The sequence below is a fragment of the Microcaecilia unicolor genome, chromosome 6, assembly GCF_901765095.1.
Source record: "Microcaecilia unicolor chromosome 6, aMicUni1.1, whole genome shotgun sequence".
NCBI classification, from domain to species: Eukaryota; Metazoa; Chordata; class Amphibia; order Gymnophiona; family Siphonopidae; genus Microcaecilia; species Microcaecilia unicolor.
Window position 1 is genome coordinate 329,468,205 of NC_044036.1, and position 23,597 is coordinate 329,491,801.

Sequence of the window (23,597 nt, forward strand, 5' to 3'; positions counted from 1 at the left end):
AGACTGCATGGCCAGGAGCGTGGGAGAATTGCTCCCGCCCCAGTTCATCAATGGACCACCAAGGCTGTAAGGTAGGCACAAGGAGGTGCCTAAAGTGGGTCCCGGGGGGGGGGGGGGGGGGGGGGGGGAGAAGAATGTGTGCACTTTACAACGGAGGAAGTGAGCAGCGAGAGTTTCCAATTGGGGGTGGGGGCAGAGCCAGCTGCAGGCCACCTTGGGGAAGGGAGGAAATGGCAGGATAGCCAGATGCCATAGGGGGTGGGGAGGAGAGAGGGGATTACTTGAATATAAACCAATCGGTTTACGTTCGAGTGAATATTTTCCCCCAGGGGGGAAATTTTCATCTCGGTTTATATTCTAATGGGTTTATATTAGAGCATATACGGTAAGGACCTCTATGTCATAAAGTGGTCCACAGGGTCCCTTCTTTGATGACTACAGTACTGCACAGAATTTATTTATCAAAAACCAAGAGACACACAATGGCAAAAAAATATTTTATAAATGTACTAAGTTGTTTACAGAAGACATGTACAGTACACCACTTATGAAACCATGTTTACCATGACAATTTAAGGAAAGCAATGTCCATGAATTTATTTTAAATTTATTATCCTTAGGGAATTATGTACGTTGTATGTGTTGACATGGTTCGGGATGCTCAAAACACTTTTGGGGAACACAGCAATGGCAGGTGGGGATTTGCAAGACAGCCACAGATTAAAACAGTGACAGTATAACAAGAAGTGCATTGAATTCTTAACTGCAACCAAAGAATAAGATGTCAGTATCTGAGACAAAGAGCAGTGAGGGATTCCTTTAGACAAGTTCTAGCACTTCTATGGAATACTGTCCAGGAGGTTGATGCCGATGTGTGGCTTTCTGCAGCTCCTGCAAGCTTCCTTCAATCTTGTTGAGCTCACTATAAAATTTCACCTGGAAAAAAAAATGCACAAAGAAAGTTAGAATGGACGCACATACGAAACTGCACAAAAATTTATTTACAGAAATAAATACACAATAGCCATTAGATGATGGAGCTGACTCCCCAGACAAGTTATCGACAAAGAAAACAGAAGAACACGAACCCTTGCACTTCCACAAAGGCGTCAAACACAGCAAAGGTGACACAAAAAGGTAGAAGTTAGATGATATTTAATATGTAAATAGTTTATTAAGAGAAGGGCACAGTGAAGGTGACAAAATAGATGATGCCAATCAAACTTCTACTGGACTCAAGAAAAGTTCACAGCAAGAGTTTATTATTCAAAAAAATGGACTCGACACGAATTGTGTTTCGGCCACTGGCCTGCCTCAGGAGTCCCTAAAACAGTACATAATAAATTATCATAACTCAGCATAAATAATACAATAACAATAATGTAAATAAAAAATAATACAATAAAAATAATGTAAAAAAATAATGTAAATAAAAGACACAAACTGATATATCTATGTGGAACTTAAGAACATTAAAATATTACAAACGCATGTAAATGACCATGAATACAACTTTCAAAAGCTGAATAGAACTCTAAGCTCAGCCAAAAAATTGTTATTACAAGCACATTAAAATGTCCATGGGTATATGAAAACATCCAATGACTCGAAACGAGCTGTGTTTCGGCCACAGGGGCCTGCTTCAGGAGTCTTTTGTTGGATGCTGCTTAATTCACTAGCGTTCCAAAAAATGGTCACAGATAACATCACAATTTATGCAGACTCAGAATTTTCGACTGGAAGCAGAATTATACTCGCTCCCCAAGCAAGTTACACATATAGATATCGAATATTAAGAGATTGTTCCAATATTTTAACGCCAATCACCAGATTAAAATGTAGTAACTTTGTTCTAATGTACCTGAGCTCTCACAAACTTGTGGAGGCTGGTGAGTAGTCCTTTAGCTTCTGGTAACATCACGATAACAGTAAAATGTGCATCCAACAAGAGGGAAATCCAATCCATAATCTGGAAGCAAAAAGGAGGACCAGGTAGGGATTACATTCCAGGATCATTTTAAATATTTCTAACGAGTCTGATCTTTGGACTTTGTTTCAAGTGATGTTAAATTAATGGACATTTCAATGCTGTTAACATTCTTTATTATCATCAATGAATAAAAACAGATCGTGCAATAAAATAAATATGTTAATTCATTTTCAACCCACAGCCTTGTTAAGTGCAAAGATCTTGGGGGAAATGAACTTGTTTTGCCTTGTGCCAATTGCTGCTTTTAGGAAACATCTCAACTTAGGTTTTGTCAAAAATTGTAATTAAAAAACAAAAGCTAAACTTATTTCCACACACAGAATATAACAAAAAAAGAATAAAACAAAACTAAAGAAACCATTACAAGTCAGAAATCTGCAATAAAAGACCGATGACCAGTAGATAAAACAAAATTAGAAAATTATATTCCCTGAAGTACACACAACTGCTTAAAGAATCCTTTATACAAAGCACTAATTTCCAAAATCCATTTGTGTGTGTCCATATCTTCTCCAGTTATGAGCCTAATTTTCGTAGTTCTGTATGTCAGTAAAAAGTTATGTACAGGGACACCAAATGTCAGATATAAAAGGCATTCTATAGCATATATCCAATAAAAAATACAAGCAGATAAAATATAATTTTAAATATTAGTTTTTTTAGAACACCTTTTAATGGAGGTAACTAACTTGTTAGTTACACACACAGGGAGCAACACCGGCTGCACATATTACAGCAGGACATATTTATCCCACTTGTTCCCTAGCTAAGATAATATTCAAGCACCTTTCTGACCTCAAGTGCTTAGGGTGGTGGACTTTGGTCCTGGGGAACTGAGGAACTGAGTTTGATTCCCACTTCAGGCACAGGCAGCTCCTTGTGACTCTGGGCAAGTCACTTAACCCTCCATTGCCCCATGTAAGCCACATTGAGCCTGCCATGAGTGGGAAAGTGCAGGGTACAAATGTAACAAAAATAAAATAGATACTATTGGAGATTCTACATGGAATGTTGCTATTCCACTAGCAACATTCCATGTAGAAGGCTGCGCAGGCTTCCGTTTCTGCGAGTCTGACGTACGTGCAGGACACAGAAGCAGAAGACTGCGTGGCCACATTGGTGTGACTCTGGGCAAGTCACTTAAAACTCCATTGCCCCAGGTACCTAAGCCGCATTGAGCCTGCCATGAGTGGGAAAGCGCAGGGTACAAATGTAACAAAAATAAAATAGATACTATTGGAGATTCTACATGGAATGTTGCTACTATTGGAGATTCTACATGGAATGTTGCTATTCCACTAGCAACATTCCATGTAGAAGGCTGCGCAGGCTTCTGTTTCTGTGAGTCTGATGTCCTGCACGTACGTGCAGGACGTCAGACTCGCAGAAGCCTGCGCGGCCACATTGGTGATCTGCAAGGGCCAACTTCTAGTGGAATAGCAACATTCCATGTAGAATCTCTAATAGTAGCAACAGTGGAGGAGTGGCCTAGTGGTTAGGGTGGTGGACTTTGGTCCTGAGGGGTGGCCTAGTGGTTAGGGTGGTGGACTTTGGTCCTGGGGAACTGAGGAACTGAGTTGGATTCCCACTTCAGGCACAGGCAGCTCCTTGTGACTCTGGGCAAGTCACTTAACCCTCCATTGCCCCATGTAAGCCGCATTGAGCCTGCCATGAGTGGGAAAGCGCAGGGTACAAATGTAACAAAAATAAAATAGATACTATTGGAGATTCTACATGGAATGTTGCTATTCCACTAGCAACATTCCATGTAGAAGGCTGCGCAGGCTTCCGTTTCTGCGAGTCTGACGTACGTGCAGGACACAGAAGCAGAAGACTGCGTGGCCACATTGGTGTGACTCTGGGCAAGTCACTTAAAACTCCATTGCCCCATGTAAGCCGCATTGAGCCTGCCATGAGTGGGAAAGCGCAGGGTACAAATGTAACAAAAATAAAATAGATACTATTGGAGATTCTACATGGAATGTTGCTGCTATTGGAGGTTCTACATGGAATGTTGCTATTCCACTAGCAACATTCCATGTAGAAGGCTGCGCAGGCTTCCGTTTCTGCGAGTCTGACGTACGTGCAGGACGTCAGACTCACAGAAGCAGAAGCCTGTGTGGCCACATTGGTGTGACTCTGGGCAAGTCACTTAAACCTCCATTGCCCCATGTAAGCCGCATTGAGCCTGCCACAAGTGGGAAAGCGCAGGGTACAAATGTAACAAAAATAAAATAGATACTATTGGAGATTCTACATGGAATGTTGCTATTCCAGTAGCAACATTCCATGTAGAAGCCTGCGCGGCCACATTGGTGATGAGCAAGGGCCTACATCTTCATGGAATGTTGCTAGTGGGACTCTGGGCAAGTCACTTAACCCTCCATTGCCCCATGTAAGCCGCACTGAGCCTGCCATGAGTGGGAAAGCGCGGGGTACAAATGTAACTAAAATAAAAAAATGTTCTACCTCCTACTACTCTGTTTCATCTATATGTTCCATCTTTGCTTACACCCTATGCTGTCTATTGCGTTGACATTGTAAGTAGTATACTATCCCATAACTAGTTATCTGAATATTTTTACTGCTGTCTATTGCTTTTATGTTTGACTTATTCTTGCTGTACACCGCCTTGAGTGAATTCCTTCAAAAAGGCAGTAAATAAACCCAAACAAATAAAACTTGATTTAAATTTCTGTCTCAAAACACTTTGATGGCAACAGTAGCTTATCATAACTCTTCTACTGGCCAGTCCCCCAGGTGGTTCAGGAGTAGACAGAATCGCACAGTGTTGCTGGTCAAATCCGGAAGCTGGGATTTTTCCACTTCAGAATATTATTTTTTTTATACACAGTTTCTGAAAGGCCTACCGTACAACACAGTATTAATCACAGGCAGCAAAACTACAAGACAAGGCAAATTAGCAACAGAAAAGCTTGATACAACGCTATCCTCACACACTGTTCAGCCCAGTGGCGTAGCGAGGGCGGCTGCCACCCGGGGCGCTACGCACCCCCCCCGGGTGCAGCATGACACCCCCCCTTGGTGCATCACCCAAGCCCCCCCCCCCCCCCGAGTGCATTCTTGCCTGCCCTGTGCACGCTGCTGGGGGGGGGGTGTCTGTTCCGCTGGTTCCCTGCTCCCTCTGCCCCGGAACAGGACGTAACCTGTTCCGGGGCAGAGGGAGCAGGGAACCAGTGGAGCCGACACCCCCCCCCCAACGGCGTGCACCCCGGGCGCACCGCCCCGTCCTTGCTACGCCACTGGTTCAGCCCCCCAGTGGCCTAACAGCTGTCTCACCTGGTTTACATTAGGGACATCTACTCCTGGAAGAGTTGTACTAACATTTTCAGTACACTTTACGTAGAGATACTGTAGATACTGGAGGAATAACTGTGTACAGTGGAGAAAGAGAGAGAACAAACACAGAGTTAAACTTTCGTCATCTGTACTTTTTCAGAGCAACCCCATAGCTGTAATATTAAAAAAAAAACCTGTAACACTGTTTGATAACATAAGGGTCCCTTTACAAAGCTATGGAAAAAAAGTGGCCTTAGCGCTCTTTCCCATGTGCTGAGGCCATCTTTACCATGGTCATAAAAAAAAATCTGATTTTCCATTTTTTTTTGCATTAAATAGCCGTACACCAATGTTGCCAATAACACACGGCAGTTTTTAAAAAATACATTACAACTGTCCATTTTGTACGTGGTAAAGGCTCACACAGTATCTGTGCATTAACTAGTTAGCATGCGGTCATGTGGATGAACTATTTAGCGCAAGAATGCCCACGCTCCAAAAAAAAAAAAAATGTTTAGCGTGCAGTTAGCAGATGCACATGCTCGAGAAGTTCCAGCCTGCTGCCAAGAGCTGGAAACAAGGAGCGGGGGAGCAGCAGTAGTCTATTGACTTGGCTGGCAGGGCTCAGCATCCCCACCAGCAAAGTAAAAGAGAAATCAGCAGGGGGCCCAAGCCCACATTTTGGGAGCCAGTGGAGGGCCCTACTTTAACAACCAGCTCCCCAAATTCTTAAAAACTTAACAACTGGCTCTTGCGAGCCTGTGAGAGCCTGCTCCAGCACACCACTGGTTATACACGGCTTTTATTACAAGCCTTCAAGACACATATTTTGCCACGTTTCCCAGCACATTTCCATTTTCTTCTTAGGCTGAAATCATAGCCACATTAATATAGCTCAGAAAAACAGGCTTAGACAAAGGTTCTAAAGCCATAAACCATTAAGATGGACTTGGAAAATCTTCTGTTTATTCCTGGGATAACTGCATGTAATCCACTTTACTGTTTTGTGATTGCCAGGTACTTTTGACCTGGACATTGTTGGAAACTGGATGTTGGCTTAATGGACAACTTTAAAAAATAAGGCTGTTGAATTTAAAAATTCAGGAACAAGCTTTTAAAAAAAAAAAAAAAAAAAAAAAAGTTTACCAGAGAAGCTCTGGCAATCAATAAATTCAGATGCTTTGGCTTCAAGGAGTCCAACATGCTGCATGAATGAACTTCAGACTGTTATAGAAGGGATACTTACAAGGACTTGTTGAGCTGATAAGTCTTTCAGATGAGGCAAAACAAACGTGTCACTATAGGCTGAAACAAGGACAGCGTTTCTTGGTAGAAGTGTCAAGGAGAAAAAAAAAAAAAAAAAGCGCCAAAACCCCAGAACTGAATGCTTCACAAGAGACGGTGCATATTATTCCGTATAACTTTGCATACATTTTTACTACTTGGAATTCACAAACTTAACTATGAAATGCAGAATACCTCTCTGCAAGTGCCGAGAGGAACAGTATGGATTTTAATAGGGTATGGTCTTTTTGTTTCTAATGTGCTGCATAGGTCCTGTACACCATGATATTTTGAAAGAACGAACATGCTCTTCTGTTCTGACGAGCAATACGTCATTGGTCCCTGCTGGAAGGCAGTTCCAGGTGTTGAGTTTTGTAGTGCGGTGGTTACCTGACAAACGTGTTTGCACATATAGGCTTACGGGGTCTTTCTTAACTAAGCCATGGTAGACTTTTTAACTCACAGCAGAAATCAACTGCCAATCTGATTCTTATTGACAATAGTCATATTCTGATCATGTTCCCCATTACCCTTCTTGATACCCCATATCCATCTCTTTACATCTTTCTACGCCTACCTCCTAATGCTCATTTCCTTCTGAACCCAATTCCTCCTATGTTTAATTTACTTTCCGTTAACCTCATTAGTTTTTGCGTTTACCACAAACCGTATATTCTTATTACGACTTTGTAATTAATCATATTGTTACAATGTAAGCCGCATTGAGCCTGCCAGGTGTGGGAAAGCACGGGGTACAAATGTAATAATAATAACAATAACTGGTAAACGCCAAGACGCCCATAATGGGTGTCTCGGCGTTTACCACCAGCTGATTTCTACTACGAGCTAAAAATGCTACTTTGGCTTAATAAAAGACCCTTAGTAATTACTCTGTCAAATGTGAAGAATGATTCTGAGGAACTTCCAAATGTAGGCATGGGAATACTGAAAGACGGTTGACATAGAAGGGCATTTTCGAAAGAAACGTTGCGATTTGGATGTCTTTGCAAAACATCAAAATCAGGGGGCGGGGAAAACTGTATTTTCGAAACAAAATGGACATCCATATTTTGTTTTGAAAATACTGCCAGAGACATCCAAATCCAAGAACGTCCTTAAATTTCAACATCCCTAGATTTGGACCTCCCTAGATATGGATGTCTGACTTTCAGCGATTTTCGAAACCAAAGACGTCCATGTCAAAAACGTCCAAATGCAAGCCATTTGGATGTGGGAGGAGCCAGCATTTGTAGTGCACTGGTCCCCCTGACATGCCAGGATACCAACCGGGCACCCTAGGGGGCACTGCAGTGGATTTCATAAAATGCTCCCAGTCTATCTCCCTTACCTTGTGTGCTGAGCCCCTTCCCCCCAAAACCCATTACCCACAACTGTACACCACTACCATAGCCCTTATGGGTGAGGGGGGACACCTATATATGGGTACAGTGGGTTTGTAGTGGGTTTTGGAGAGCTTGCTGTTTCCTCCACAAACATAACAGGTGGGGGAGGGGGGGTATGGGCCTGGGTCCGCCTGTCTGAAGTGCATTGCAGTACCCACTAAAACTGCTCCTGGGACCTGCATGCGCTGTCATGGACATGAATATGACATCTGAGGCTGGCACAAAATATTTTTAAAGGTGTTTTTTGAGGGTGGGAGGGGGTTAGTGACCACTGGGGGATAACGGGTGGTCATCCCCAATTCCCTTTGGTGGTCATCTGGTCATTTTGGGCACCTTTTTGTGCCTTATTCGTAAAAAAAAACCCAACACATCCGGGTGAAAACATCCAAGTGTTCATCATGGACATCCTTGTTTTTTTCGATTATGGGTCAAAGATGTCCAAGTGTTAGGCACGCCCAAGTCCCGCCTTTGCTACGCCTCTGACACGCCCCTTTGAAATTTGGACGTCCTTGCAACGGACTGCAGTTGGAGACGTCCAAAATCGGGTTTCGATTATACTGATTTGGAAGTCTCTGGGAGATGGACGTCCATCTTCCGATTTATGTCGAAAGATAGATGTCCTTCTCGTTCGAAAATGAGCCTGATTGAGTTTGCAAATTTTTTGTCACAGCAGTTTGAGGGACAGTGGAGTTTTTACAAATTTCTCCTAAATTTGAATGGAAAGCACCAACTTTGGTAAGTTAGTTTACAGGTGTTCACAAATTATACAGTGCATTTTAAACCTAAGATAGGGAACATACTTCACACTGGTTATGGTTACAGCTTGCTGTCTTTGACAACTGAGTTTCTCTCACCTGCTCTGACAACTTAATTTTGACCTTCTGGTTTTTAAATTTTACTCTAAGCCTCAAAGCAGATCACAACCGTACATTATTCCATATAGCATAAAACAAAACCTAATTCAGCAGCGTTAAAAAAAAAAAAAAAGAAAAAAAGGTTTTGTCTTCTCTATTGTGCTTTCAAAAGATTGGGCGAGAACCCCTGTACACATAGGGGGTTATTACATAAAACAGATCTTGTAAAACCACATGCAGGATACTGATATGAGCAAGTGTAATTTTAGATGATCTGTACATAGTTTGGATGACCAAGCCACAAAAAAAGGAGGTAAAAACCCTCACGATACCGTGAGATATGAAACAAAATGAGGATACCAAAAATTGCTTTATTTAGGGTCATCTCTCTATATAAAAGGCAACACCAACGTTCTATGAAGCCTCCAGCCGGAAGTGTGAAGGGGGAGAGATATCCAGTTTCCCCATGAGTGTCTGCCCCGCCCTCGCTCTCTCTCTAACACAAACAGTGAAGGAAAACAGCAAAGCAGGAAATCAAATCGCTCTCTCTGTAACAATGAAGGACTCAGAGGGGGGAGGGGAGAGAGGGCAGGGACACACACACTCCCACATGCACACAGAAGAAAACCTTGCTAGCCCCCGTTTCATTTGCATCAGAAACGGGGCTTTTTTACTAGTTTTTATATAATAAAGCAATTTTTGGTATCCTCATTGGTTCTCCTCACTTTTTTTGTTTCATAGTTTGGATGACACTGGGATGTACACCTGTATTTTATAAGATATGCATATAGAGTACGAGAGAAGCAGGGAAGCAAGGGTTCAAATTTCACAATACTCCTTGCAATTTTGAGCAAAGCAAGTAATCCTCCACTGTCTCAGATAAAACAGATTCTAAAGGCCTCTGGAAAATATCTCCCAGGCCTGCATATAAAGCTGCATACCACTGCAAAGGTGAGCTAAATGAAACAAGCACAGTAGCCTGATGGTTAGTGCAGTGGGCTTTGATCCTGGGGAACTGGGTTCAATTCCCACTGCAGCTCCTTGTGACTCTGGGCAAGTCACTTAACCCTCCATTGCCCCTGGTACAAAATAAGTACCTGAATATATGTAAACCGCTTGGAATGTAGTTGCAAAAACCTCAGAAAGGCGGTATATCAAGTCCCATTTCCCTTTCTCCCTTTCCCTTATGACATCACAATATCAGAAGTGAGTCAAGTATCGGGCAATCAAGCCACTGTGACATCACTGATGAGGTTGGCTCTTATTGGTGGAATGAGTGGAGGAGTAGCCTAGTGGTTAGTGCAGTGGACTTTGATCCTGGGGAACTGGGTTCAATTCCCAATGCAGCTCCTTGTGACCCTGGGTAGGTCATCTAACCCTCCATTGCCCCAGGTACAAAAAAAACAACCTTAGTTGTGAACCTACTGGGAACAGAGAAAGTACCTGCATATAAATGTGAATATTTCTAGAGTCCCACACAGTGCTGTACACATCTCCACTTTCTTCCGAGCAGGTATAAAATTTGGAAGAACACATGTATGTGCTATTGGCTGCCTAGATTATAAAACGTTACACGCACACATACTGTAAGCTGCCATTATAATATGCCTAGAAATCAAAAACAAATCCAGCAGCAATAGGTAATGTTAAATAAGGGTAAGGGGGGGGGGGGGGGGGCTCATGGATTTGATATACCACGTTTCTGTGGTACAACCAAAGTGGTTTAGATATATATGCAGGAACTTTCTCTCTCCCTAGTGGTCTTATAATCTAAGATTTTGTACCTGGGGCAATGGAGGGTTAAATGACCTGCCCATGGTCACAAGGAGTCGACGTGGGAAATGAAACTTGTTTCCCTATTAGGCAAATCCTCCACTCACATCAAGTATACAATATCCGTCATTAGTCTTAAACAGGTAAATATCTACTTATAAATGCACCGTTGACTTCTTATGGCAGATAATTTGAAAAGGGAGGGTGGTGTGAGGCAGTGTGAATTTGTGTAGTTCCTCTACTGGAGCATTTTCTGATACATCTTTACACAGATAAAGTTAACACATAGAAAAGACACTGCACTAAACATTTCACTGGCAATTCACAGTTACGGAAAAACAAAAGAGCAGATCGATAAGAGAAATATCAATTTATTATACGACAAAAATATTCAGAATCAGCCCGACACTGTTTTTTCAGCATTTCAGAGTCGAGTGGGTGTAGGACAGACTTCGCATTGCTACCTTTTGTGACTTATCCGTCATGCTGTTTTTTTTAACAGCCCTTTGAAGATATATGCTTCCACAATTTCTGGACATCCCCTGACGCACCCCTGCTGGGCGAAACATGGCCAGTGTCGGGCTGATTCTGAATATTTTTGTCATATAATAAATTGATATTTCTCTCTTATCGATCTGCTCTTTTGTTTTTCCATTTTGGAGTTTACAGACCGGTTGCCCTGTTTTCTTGAATTCAGTTACGTCTATTAGATTGTCTATTAGATTGTAAGCTCTTTGAGCAGGGACTGTCTTTCTTCTATGCCTTGTAGCGCTATAGAAATGCTAAATAGTAGTAGTAGATGCAGTAATACAATAGTGGACCAATGAGTAGACAGACTTTGAGCCTAGTCTGTGATGAACTGTCCGAAGCTCTCAGCTCTATGAAGATCCTTGATTTTAAAACAGTATTTAATTTCTGCTTTACCAGTGATGTTTATGGGTATTTTACAATATTAACCTTTATAATATAAGCATCAATTAGATCCTTTTCTGAACACTTCATATAAGCATCCTGTTATGAAACCACCCCCAGGGAGGCCAGGAAAACCCACAGGGCAGCAGTGAATACGAGTTATATAGCCCAGTCCAGGGGTTCTCAATCTAATCCTTGGGACAAACCTAGTCAGTCAGGTTTTCAGGATACCCACAATGAATAAGCACGAGATAAATGTGGATGATTTGCCTCCATTGTATATAATCTCACGTTCATTGCTGATTTAATCTTGAATTGATAATGAGTGTGTAGGGCAGATTTGACTGGATGGACCGCTCAGCTCTTTATCTGCCGTCACTTACTATGCTACTATTGTATGAAAATCTTTCATGCTTATTCATTGTGGATATCCTGAAAACCAGACTGGCTTGGTGCGTCTTGAGGGGGTTGAGAGCGTCTGACCTAGTCTCTAGGTTGGCAATCAGAATTCCAGTTGGATTGGAGGGAGGGGGGGATGCAGTAAGGTCAAAATAGTCCAACTATCTTCAATGTAGCTTCATACCATTCTCCCTTTTTTAAATCACCTGCCATTAAAAATAAAATCAATGCATTTATAAATAGATAATTCCTTGTTTAAGAACATGAGAGATGTTTTATGTTTCTAGCTGTACACAATTTATATGAAGATTTAAACTCATCCTGTTTGATGATAATAAAAAAATTATATAAAAAACAGTTGACTGTTGCAGAAAGACAGAATTATGATGGGACGCGCAGACCAATTCGAGTTGGCAGTCCCATTCATTCAATGAGCATTCTTTTTAAGACTGTTACGTGGGGGTTAAAGGATACAGCAGAGCTGCTCTTTTCATGTTCACTGGGCATAACTGCTTAGCGTCCGTCACCTCTGGCTTTTGGACTAGCTGAACATCACAGCTGTCTTCCCCCATCGGGATGGGACTGAAGCCATTCTGTACAACTTCCATGGCTGCGTCTGCTCTATCTTCCTGCGCAGTGTCGATGTAACAGACGACAGACCCAACATCTATACTCGCTCCTTGCAGAATGGTATTACTCATACTAAGTGGGGGGGGGGGGGGGGGGGGGGGGGAAAGAGAAAAAAAAAAGCACATAAAAAATGAAAAATAGATCTTTAAAAATTCCACAGGCTTTTGAATTACTTTGGCAAAGTGAAGAGGGTTTATTAATCACCATATTTGACAGTATTATTTCCATGTACTCTCTCCATAATATCTTTAGCTTTAGTGTATTATTCACAAAAAAATGTTCACTACACACAAGAGGGCCTAAGAGGACTAGGACATATTTTTTAAGATCCACAGTTATATGCACAACCACAAAGTGGTGTCACTGGTTCTGCATAAACACTTCTTCTTATGAACTGGTTGAGTGGAAGGTGACAGAGGATAGTTGTAAAATGGAGCTCATTCTGGGGAAAAGGATGTTATCAGTGGTGTGCCGCAAGGTTCGGTTCTTGGGCCGATTCTTTTTAACATTTATGTAAGCGATACTGCTGAAGGGCTGCCTGGTAAGGTTTGCCTCTTTGCGGATGATACCAAAACCTGCAACAGGGTAGACGTTCTTGATGGTGTGGATAAAATGAGGAAGGACTTAGCGAAGCTAGAGAAATGGTCTGGAATTTGGCAGCTTAGATTTGATGCTTAAAAAAAAAAAAATGCAGGGTCATGCATCTGGACTGCAAAAACCCAAGGGAACAGTACAATTTAGGGGGTGACAAGCTTTTGTGCATGAAAGAGGAGCGGGACTTGGGTGCGATCGTTATGTGATGATCTTAAGGTAGCCAAACAGGCAGAAAAGGTGATGGCAAAAGTTAGAAGGATGCTTGGGTGCTTAGGGAGAGGAATGGCCAGCAGGAAGAAAAAAAAAAAAAAAAAAAAGAAGGCGATGATGCCCCTGTAGAAGACTCTGGTCAGACCTCATTTAGAATATTGCGTACAATTCTGGATACCGTACCTTCAAAAAGATATAAACAGAATTCAATCTGTCCAGAGGGAGGCTGTTAAGTCGTGCATTGTTTTTAAGGCCTTTGGTAATGCGAGCTGACGTAGGAGAAGCTAGATGCATATATATAAGTTGAGGCTTTCATGAACTGTAAAATCCAATGTATTGTATTTCCACTTCTCAGCATATTGCCTCTGTAATGTTTCCCAGTAATGTTGGATCTGCATATAGGCCATTAAGCTCATATTAGGGAGATCCCACATATTTTTAACTTGTGAAAAAGATGGGAAATGTCATTTCCCCAAAGTGTCAAGCTGTTCCAAATACCTACATCCTTTTTGCTCTCAGAATCTAAAAATTGAGTAGCCTAGTTCTTCACATTTCCCTCCTCTAAATTTAAAGGAGAAATTTTCACGTTAATTCCCTTATATTAAATTTTACTCTTATCCCGAGATAGTAACACAAGCCACCTTAGTCTAAACTGCACAAAAATAAAGGGCCTGGTGTTTAGCTGAAATGCCTAATGCATAAAGTGCTAGCACTAGAGAATGATGCGGGGATATACTTTGTCCCGTTCCCCACCCCGTCTCCGCCCCATCCCCATGAGCTCTGTCTGATCCCATCCACACAAGCCTCAAACAATTAGGTTTTATTTTATCATCTTCACTTTAATATTCCCTTAGCTCTTCTTTGTCTGTCCTAATTAGATTGTAAGCTCTGTCGAGCAGGGACTGTCTCCTCATGTTCAAGTGTACAGCGCTGCGTACGTCTAGTAGCGCTATAGAAATGATAAGTAGTAGTAGTAGTCTTTAGGATTCCGGAATCTTGCTATTCTTTGGGTTCCGGAATGTTGCTACTCTTTAGGATCCCGCACAGAATCTTGCTACCCTTTGTCCTTATTCCTTATTTATCCTGTTTTTCTGTCCTAATTAGATTGTAAGCTCTGTCAAGCAGGGACTGTCTCTTCATGTTCAAGTGTACAGTGCTGCGTACGTCTAGTAGCGCTTTAGAAATGCTAAGTAGTAGTAGTAGTAGTACTAAAATGGTCAGTGGTTTTTGTCTTAAAGCATATGGGGATAGACTTAAAGATCTTGATATGTATACTTTGGAAGAAAGGTGGGAAAGGGGCGATATGATAGAGACATCTAAATAATTACGCAGCATAAACGCACAGGAGGCGAGTCTCTTTCAACTGAAAGGAAGCTCTGGAACGAGGGGGCACAGGATGAAGTTGAAAGGGAGTAGACTCGGAAGTAATCTGAGGAAATACTTCTTCATGGAAAGGGTGGTAAATTCGTGGAAAGGGTGGAGACAAAAACAATATCTGAATTCGAGAAAGCTTGGTACAAGTATTTATTTATTCAGACTTTCTACTGTCTTTGCTAACAAGTATTTCAAAGCGGTTTACAGTAATCAATCATAACACATATATTCAAAATATGGAAAAGGAACTACAATAATGGATATGAAGTGAAATACAGGCAAGCATACGACAACTGGGAGAGATTAGACAAAACGCCTAGGTGGGAAAGGAGAAGGAGGGGAAAACAGGGGTAGGATTGAGGTTGAGTGCAAAATAAAAACCAGAGAACCTAACCCTAAGGAGCAAGAAAGGCTTGATGAAAAAGCCAGGTTTTAACCAGGGATTTAAATTTTTGCAAAGAAAGCTCAGGATGGATGAAAAGAGGTATCAAGTTCCAATGAGCAGGTGCAGCAAAGAGAAAGCTTGGTGTCTTGTAGATTTGAGAAATGCATTTTTTGGACCGGGAAGAACTGATAATTATTTAAAGAGCGGAGGACACGGCAAGGTGAATAGGGGATGTCAGAGATGCTAGATGGGGTGGACTGCCAGATCTATAAGCTTTGAAAGTGAGCATAAGAACTTTGAAGAGAATGCGCTGCTCAACTGGAAGCCAGTGATGCATCCTAAGCAGTGGAGAGATATGATCCCAACAACAGGAGTGGCAAAGGAGTGTCATGGTGGTATTCTGGAGGGACTGCAGTTTTGTCCGAACTGCCTGGTTACATCCTACGTATATTATACTGCAATAATCGAATCTTGTTGTAAATAAAGATAGGATGAGTGAATGGAAAGAATCATGGTCAAAAAGACATCGGACTGAGCAGTAATGTAGCCAGAGTTTAATTTTTAGATGGGCCTGGAGGTGGACTGGGTGGGCACAGGCCTCACATTTCCTCTCCAGCCGCTACCACCCCCCCGCGACAGCCCCATACACATGGTCAGTTCTGGTCATTTTTACTGACCTGAAGTGCCGTTGGAAAAGGTACAGCGAAGGGCGACGAAAATGATAGTGGGGATGGGACGACTTTCCTATGAAGAGAGGCTGAGAAGGCTAGGGCTTTTCAGCTTGGAGAAGAGACGGCTGAGGGGAGATATGATAGAAGTGTATAAAATAATGAGTGGAATGGATCGGGTGGATGTGAAGCGACTGTTCACGCTATCCAAAAATACTAGGACTAGAGGGCATGAGTTGAAGCTACAGTGTGGTAAATTTAAAACGAATCGGAGAAAATTTTTCTTCACCCAACGTGTAATTAGACTCTGGAATTCATTGCCGGAGAACGTGGTACGGGCGGTTAGCTTGACGGAGTTTAAAAAGGGGTTAGATAGATTCCTAAAGGACAAGTCCATAGACCGCTATTAAATGGACTGGAAAAATTTCTCATTTTTAGGTATAACTTGTCTGGAATGTTTTTACGTTTGGGGAGCGTGCCAGGTGCCCTTGACCTGGATTGGCCACTGTCGGTGACAGGATGCTGGGCTAGATGGACCTTTGGTCTTTCCCAGTATGGCACTACTTATGTACTTATGTACTTATGTACTCCCTCCAGCACCGGCGATTCCCATAGCCAGCCTTCTGCCAGCGCGTGTCCGTCGTCGGAGCCTCTTCTCAGGCGCGTCCCGCCTACTCTGCAACTTCCTGTTTTCCGCAAAGGTGGGACGCAGGAAGTTGCAGAGTAGGCGGGACGCGCCTGAGAAGAGGCTCCGACGACGGACGCGCGCTGGCAGAAGGCTGGCTATGAGAATCGCCGGTGCTGGAGGGAGAACGGCGCTTCAGGGCAGTAGAAGTGAGCAGACCATGCAGACGGGGAGTGCGGGCAGAAGAGGCTGGGCGGGCCTGGAGCAAAAGTGGCTGGGCCTGGGCCAGTCCAGGCCCACCCGTGGCTATGCCCCTGGGACTGAGTGCAATTGTCTTAAGTACAAAAAAACCTGCCTTGCATAGATGAGAGATTCGAGTGGAAAATGAAAACTGAGTCCAATATTATACCTAGGTATCAGAAAGATTCAACCAGCTGGATAATAGAGTTGAATAGATTAAGAGGAATACTGGGTGTAGTTAGACCACCTGTGAAGCAACAGGCTACTGTTTTCTGAGTACTGAGGGTAAGTCTGTGGTCAACAAGCCATTTTGAACCTGCATTCAAACAATCTTGAAGGGGAGGGAAAGAGAAAAGGGATTAGTAGACCAAATCAGTAAGATATCATCTGCATACAGGTAGCACGAGGTCCCAAAGGATTAGATGGGTGTGGCAAGAGGGCTGAGAAAGAGTGTCGGGGAGAAGATGTGGAAGAAGAGGTGATGAATTGGAACGTGCGGACAGAAAGGAATGATGAAAGCCAGGCCAAAACTGAGTGAACAGCTGGAAAAGGAGATCATTGTTCATGAGGTCAAAAGCAGCTGAAAGATTATTATCATTATTATTAGCATTTGTATAGTGAGATTATTATTATTATTAGCATAACAGCAAGACATTTGTCCAGGTGGGAATGGATTTCACCGAGAGGACTGTCTTGGTGCTAAAGTGCAGACCGAAACTGGACTCTTGCAGGTGAAGTGTAAGGGACTTTTCAACAAAGTACATAAGATCTCTAAAGGAGTGATAGGGAGAACAGGTGACATGGATGGGCAGACTGGATAGGCCATATGGTCTGTATCTGCCTACATTTTTCTTAGGTTTCTAAAATCAGCTACTGACTGCAACGCACCACTATAAAAGTTGAACATTACTTAAAGTTCTTGATCTAAGAGGTTTCAAATGCAGCAACTCAAACTGAACAGGTCTGGTGTTCAAATTATCCAACATCTATATAAATAAAATCTCCCCTCAGACATTCTGAAGCTCACTCCATCTGTCCTGAACTCCTGTCCTCCTGGTAAGCTAGGCTATTCGGACTACTCACCCTCAGTCACGCCCCATCTGCACATAAAAAGCACCCTCAACGTTCTAAAGCACACTCTGAGGCTTCAACAGTTCGTATGTTCGAAGCTCTGTAACTATTTTTAAGCACACTACATCTCTGCCCCGCCCTGACCTATCAGAGAAGGGAGGAGTGTCACAGCTGCACCGCTCTGACCTATCAAAGGGAACTGAAACAGGAAAAGGGAGGAGCGTCACACCGAATGACGGACCTATCAGAGGGAAGTCAAATAGAAGAAGGGAGGAGCGTCAGAGGCCAAGGGGACGGCCGTATCTACGTCTCATAGGTTTCCTTGCTTTCTTTTCAGTGTATTGCAGTTGCAGCCACTTAGGTAAGTCTAGCAAGCCTGTCAGCTACTGAATACAGAAAGCAAAAGATAGCATGTGGGAACTTGCTCCATTTTGTTCTCTGGAAAGGGTATGATACATACCTGTAGCAGGTGTTCTCCGAGGACAGCAGGCTGATTGTTCTCACGACTGGGTGACGTCCGCGGCAGCCCCCACCAACCGGAAAGAAGCTTCGCGGGATGGTCGGCACGCAGGGCACGCCCACCGCGCATGCGCGGCCGTCTTCCCGCCCGTGCGCGACCGCTCCCGCCAGTTGAATGACTAGCAAAAGATGAAACACACAACTCCAAAGGGGAGGAGGGAGGGTAGGTGAGAACAATCAGCCTGCTGGCCTCGGAGAACACCTGCTACAGGTATGTATCATACCCTTTCTCCGAGGACAAGCAGGCTGCTTGTTCTCACGACTGGGGTATCCCTAGCTCTCAGGCTCACTCAAAACAAGAACCCAGGTCAATGGAACCTCGCAACGGCGAGGAAACAACAGAAATTGACCTACGAAGAACAACTAACTGAGAGTGCAGCCTGACCAGAATAAATTCGGGTCCTGGAGGGTGGAGTTGGATTTACACCCCAAACAGATTCTGCAGCACCGACTGCCCGAACCGACTGTCGCGTTGGGTATCCTGCTGGAGGCAGTAATGAGATGTGAATGTGTGGACAGATGACCACGTCGCAGCCTTGCAGATCTCTTCAATAGTGGCTGACTTCAAGTGGGCCACCGACGCTGCCATGGCTCTGACACTATGAGCCGTGACATGACCCTCAAGAGTCAGCCCAGCCTGGGCGTAAGTGAAGGAAATGCAATCTGCTAGCCAATTGGAGATGGTGCGTTTCCCGACAGCGACCCCTAGCCTGTTAGGGTCGAAAGAAATAAACAATTGGGCGGACTGTCTGTTGGGCTGTGTCCGCTCCAAGTAGAAGGCCAATGCTCTCTTGCAGTCCAATGTGTGCAACTGACGTTCAGCAGGGCGGGTATGCGGCCTGGGAAAAAATGTTGGCAAGACAATTGACTGGTTAAGATGGAACTCCGACACCACCTTCGGCAGGAACTTTGGGTGGGTACGGAGCACTACTCTGTTGTGATGAAATTTGGTATATGGAGCATGAGCTACTAGGGCTTGAAGCTCACTGACCCTACGAGCTGAAGTAACTGCCACCAAGAAAATGACCTTCCAGGTCAAGTACTTCAGATGGCAGGTATTCAGTGGCTCAAAAGGAGGTTTCATCAGCTGGGTGAGGACGACGTTGAGATCCTACGACACAGTAGGAGGCTTGATAGGGGGCTTTGACAAAAGCAGGCCTCTCATGAATCGAACGACTAAAGGCTCTCCAGAGATGGCTTTACCTTCCACACGATAATGGTAAGCACTAATCGCACTAAGGTGATTCCTTACTGAGTTGGTCTTGAGGCCAGACTCTGATAAGTGCAGAAGGTATTCAAGCAGGTTCTGTGCAGGGCAAGAACGAGGTTCTAGGGCCTGGCTCTCACACCAAACGACAAACCTCCTCCACTTGAAAAAGTAACTCTTTTTAGTGGAATCCTTCCTAGAGGCAAGCAAGACCCGGGAGACACCCTCAGACAGACCCAACGCAGCGAAGTCTACGCCCTCAACATCCAGGCCGTGAGAGCCAGGGATTGAAGGTTGGGGTGCAGCAACGCTCCGTCGTTCTGCGAAATGAGAGTCGGAAAACACTCCAATCTCCACGGTTCTTCTGAGGACAACTCCAGAAGAAGAGGGAACCAGATCTGACGGGGCCAAAAGGGCGCTATCAGAATCATGGTGCCGCGGTCTTGCTTGAGCTTCAGTAAGGTCTTCCCCACCAAAGGTATGGGAGGATAAGCATACAGGAGGCCGGTCCCCCAATGAAGGAGAAAGGCATCTGACGCTAGCCTGCCGTGTGTCTGAAGTCTGGAACAGAACAGAGGCAGCTTGTGGTTGGTCTGAGAGGCGAAAAGATCCACCGAGGGGGTGCCCCACTCTCGGAAGATCTTGCGTACAACTCTGGAATGGAGCGACCACTCGTGCGGTTGCATAACTCTGCTCAGTCTGTCGGCCAGACTGTTGTTTACGCCTGCCAGGTATGTGGCTTGGAGGAGCATGCCGAACCGGCACGCCCAACGCCACATCCCGACGGCCTCCTGACACAGGGGGCGAGATCCGGTGCCCCCCTGCTTGTTGACGTAATACATTGCAACCTGATTGTCTGTCCGAATTTGGATAATTTGGTAGGACAGCCGATCTCTGAAAGCCTTCAGTGCGTTCCAGATCGCTCGGAGCTCCAGGAGGTTGATCTGTAGATCCTTTTCCTGGAGGGACCACAGACCCTGGGTGTGAAGCCCATCGACGTGAGCTCCCCACCCCAGGCGAGATGCATCCGTCGTCAGCACTTTCGAGGGCTGCGGAATTTGGAATGGACGTCCCAGGGTCAAATTGGTCCGGATGGTCCACCAGAGCAGTGAAGTGCGGCAACTGGTGGAGAGGCGGATGACATCTTCTAGATTCCCGGTGGCTTGGAACCACTGGGAAGCTAGGGTCCATTGAGCAGATCTCATGTGAAGACGAGCCATGGGAGTCACATGAACTGTGGAGGCCATATGACCCAGAAGTCTCAACATCTGCCGAGCTGTGATCCGCTGAGACGCTCTGGTCTGCGAAGCCAGGGCCAGGAGATTGGTGGCCCTCGCTTCGGGAAGGTAGGCCTGAGCCGTCTGGGTATTCAGCAGAGCTCCTATGAATTCCAGAGACTGGGTAGGCTGGAGATGGGACTTTGGGTAATTTATCACAAACCCCAGCAGCTCCAGAAGTTGAATAGTGCACTGCATGGACCGGAGGGCTCCCGCCTCCGAGGTGTTCTTGACCAGCCAATCGTCGAGATATGGGAACACGTGCACTCCCAGCTTGCGTAGGTAGGCCGCTACCACCACGAGGCACTTGGTAAACACTCGCGGGGCAGAGGCGAGCCCAAAGGGCAGCACACAATACTGAAAGTGCCGTGCGCCCAGGCGGAATCTGAGATACTGTCTGTGAGCTGGCAGTATCGGTATGTGAGTATATGCGTCCTTTAAATCCAGGGAACATAGCCAATCGTTTTTCTGAATCATTGGCAGAAGGGTGCCCAAGGAAAGCATCCTGAACTTTTCTTTGACCAGGAATTTGTTCAGGCCTCTCAGGTCTAGGATGGGACACATCCCCCGTTTTCTTTTCCACAAGGAAGTACCTGGAATAGAATCCCTGCCCTTCCTGCCCGGGTGGTACGGGCTCGACCGCATTGGCGCTGAGAAGGGCGGAGAGTTCCTCTGCAAGTACCTGCTTGTGATGAGAGCTGAAAGACTGAGCTCCCGGGGGACAATTTGGAGGCAGGGAGGCCAAATTCAGGGCGTATCCGCACCGCACTATTTGGAGAACCCACTGGTCGGAGGTTATGAGAGGCCACCTTTGGTGAAAGAATTTTAACCTCCCTCCGACCGGCAGATCGTCCGGTACGGACACTTGTAGGGCGGCTATGTTCCCGTGGATCCAGTCAAAAGCCCGTCCCCGGCTTTTGCTGTGGAGGCGCAGGGGGCTGCTTAGGCGCACGCTGTTGACGAGAACGAGCGCGCTGGGGCTGTCCCTGTGCCTGACGAGGCCTTCGGGCCGGCTGGTTGTACCTACGCTTCGCAAAAGAATAGGGTGCAGCCTGCCGGGCCCGGGAAAAACGTCCACCTGTGGAGGTGGATGCTGAAGGCGCCCGGTGGGAGAGCTTGTCGAGAGCGGTTTCCCGCTGATGCAGTTGGTCCACCATCTGCTCGACCTTCTCACCGAAAATGTTATCCCCCCGGCAAGGGACGTCAGCCAGTCTCTGCTGGGTGCGGTTGTCCAGGTCAGAGGCACGCAGCCATGAGAGCCTGCGCATCACTATACCTTGGGCCGCAGCACGAGACGCCACGTCACAGGTGTCAAAAATACCCCTGGACAGGAACTTTCTGCACGCCTTCAGCTGCCTGTCCACCTCCTGATAAGGCCTGGACTGCTCCGGCGGGAGCTTCTCGACCAGGTCCGCCAGTTGTTGCACATAGGTCCGCATGTGAATGCTCATATAGAGCAGGTATGACTGGATGCGGGTCACGAGCATGGAGGATTGGTAGGCCTTCCTCCCAAACGAGTCCAGAGTGCGAGACTCCCGCCCCGGGGGCGCCGAGGCGGTATCCCTCGAACTCCGTGCCCTCTTGAGAGCAGAATCCACGACCGCTGAGTCATGGGGCAATTGGGGCCGCATGAGCTCTGGGTCAGAGTGGATCCTGTACTGGGACTCTGCTTTCTTGGGAATGGTGGGGTTAGTTAATGGTCGCACCCAGTTCCGGAGCAGCGTCTCCTTCAGGACATTGTGCAGCGGTACCGTGGAGGACTCTCTAGGTGGTGATGGATAGTCGAGGACCTCGAGCATCTCGGCCCTCGGCTCTTCCACAGAGACCACGGGGAAGGGAATGCTGATAGACATATCCCGCACAAAGGAGGCAAAGGAGAGACTCTCAGGAGGTGAGAGCTTCCTCTCCGGTGAAGGCGTGGGGTCCGAGGGAAGGCCCGTAGACTCCTCTGAGGAGAAATATCTAGGGTCCTCCTCTTCCCCCCACGAGTCCTCATCCTCGGTATCGGACATAAGCTCATGTAGCTGAGTCCTGTACCGGGCCCGGCTCGACGTCGAGGCACCGAGGTCTTGGTGTCGTCGAGCGGTGGACTCCCGCGCCGGCGGGGACGGAGCTCCCTCCATCGACGTCGACTCCACCTGCGTGGCGGTCGAGACCGGCACCGCAAGCGGCGGCGGTGTCGACAGCCCCGGCGCCGGGCTAGAGCTCGCCGGCGCCACAGTCATCGGCGCCGAGGGCGCAAGCACCCCCGGCGCCGGCACAGCCTGGCGCATCAGCCCTTCCAGGATCCCCGGAAGGATGGCTCTGAGGCACTCGTCCAGGCCCGCTGCCGGGAAAGGCGGTGGGGCCGGTAAGGGTGTCGGTGCCGGAAGCTGCTGGGGGCCAGGAGACGGCACCGAGGTGCCGGAACCCCGACGCGTCGGTACCTCCACAACCGACGGAGACCTCTCCTCACGACGATGACGCTTCGGCGTCGTCTCCTCTCCGACATCGGGATGCACCGAAGGCGACCGGTGACGGCGCTTCTTGTCTTTCTTCCGATGCACGTCACCGGCGCCGGAGGGCATGGAGGAGGAGGAGGTCGATCCCCCTCGGTCTCGAGGTACCGGGTCAGACAGGGTTCGGTCTCGCGGCCCACGAGCTGAGGGCGTGACCGGGGCCGACTGCCCACGCGGCCTCTCACCCCCACTCTCACCGGAAGACCGGCGGGCCGACGGGACCTGTTCTCCTGGGGTCGCTGCCATCGGTGCCGATGTCTCGGGCATCGATACCGGTACCGAAGGGCCGGGCGTCGATACCGATGCCTTCGAGGTCGACGTCGAGGGGCCGGCGCAAGTTCCAAAAAGACGGTCCCGCAGAACTTGCCTCGCAACCTGGGTCCG

At 46.2% G+C, this 23,597-nt stretch overlaps 1 protein-coding gene across 1 annotated transcript in view; it reads right to left on the reverse strand.

Annotated features, from left to right (window-relative positions):
- Positions 1-480: 480 nt before the first annotated feature.
- Positions 481-23,597, reverse strand: part of NOL11 (nucleolar protein 11) — a 54,803-nt gene continuing 31,686 nt past the window's right edge. The window contains exons 14-18 of the mRNA XM_030208444.1: positions 12,390-12,617; positions 6,537-6,615; positions 5,291-5,383; positions 1,862-1,969; positions 481-936 (exon numbers count right to left, since the gene is read on the reverse strand). Coding sequence (XP_030064304.1) covers positions 820-936; positions 1,862-1,969; positions 5,291-5,383; positions 6,537-6,615; positions 12,390-12,617 — 625 coding nt within the window. The 3' untranslated portion in view covers positions 481-819. The remainder of the gene's footprint in view (positions 937-1,861; positions 1,970-5,290; positions 5,384-6,536; positions 6,616-12,389; positions 12,618-23,597) is intronic.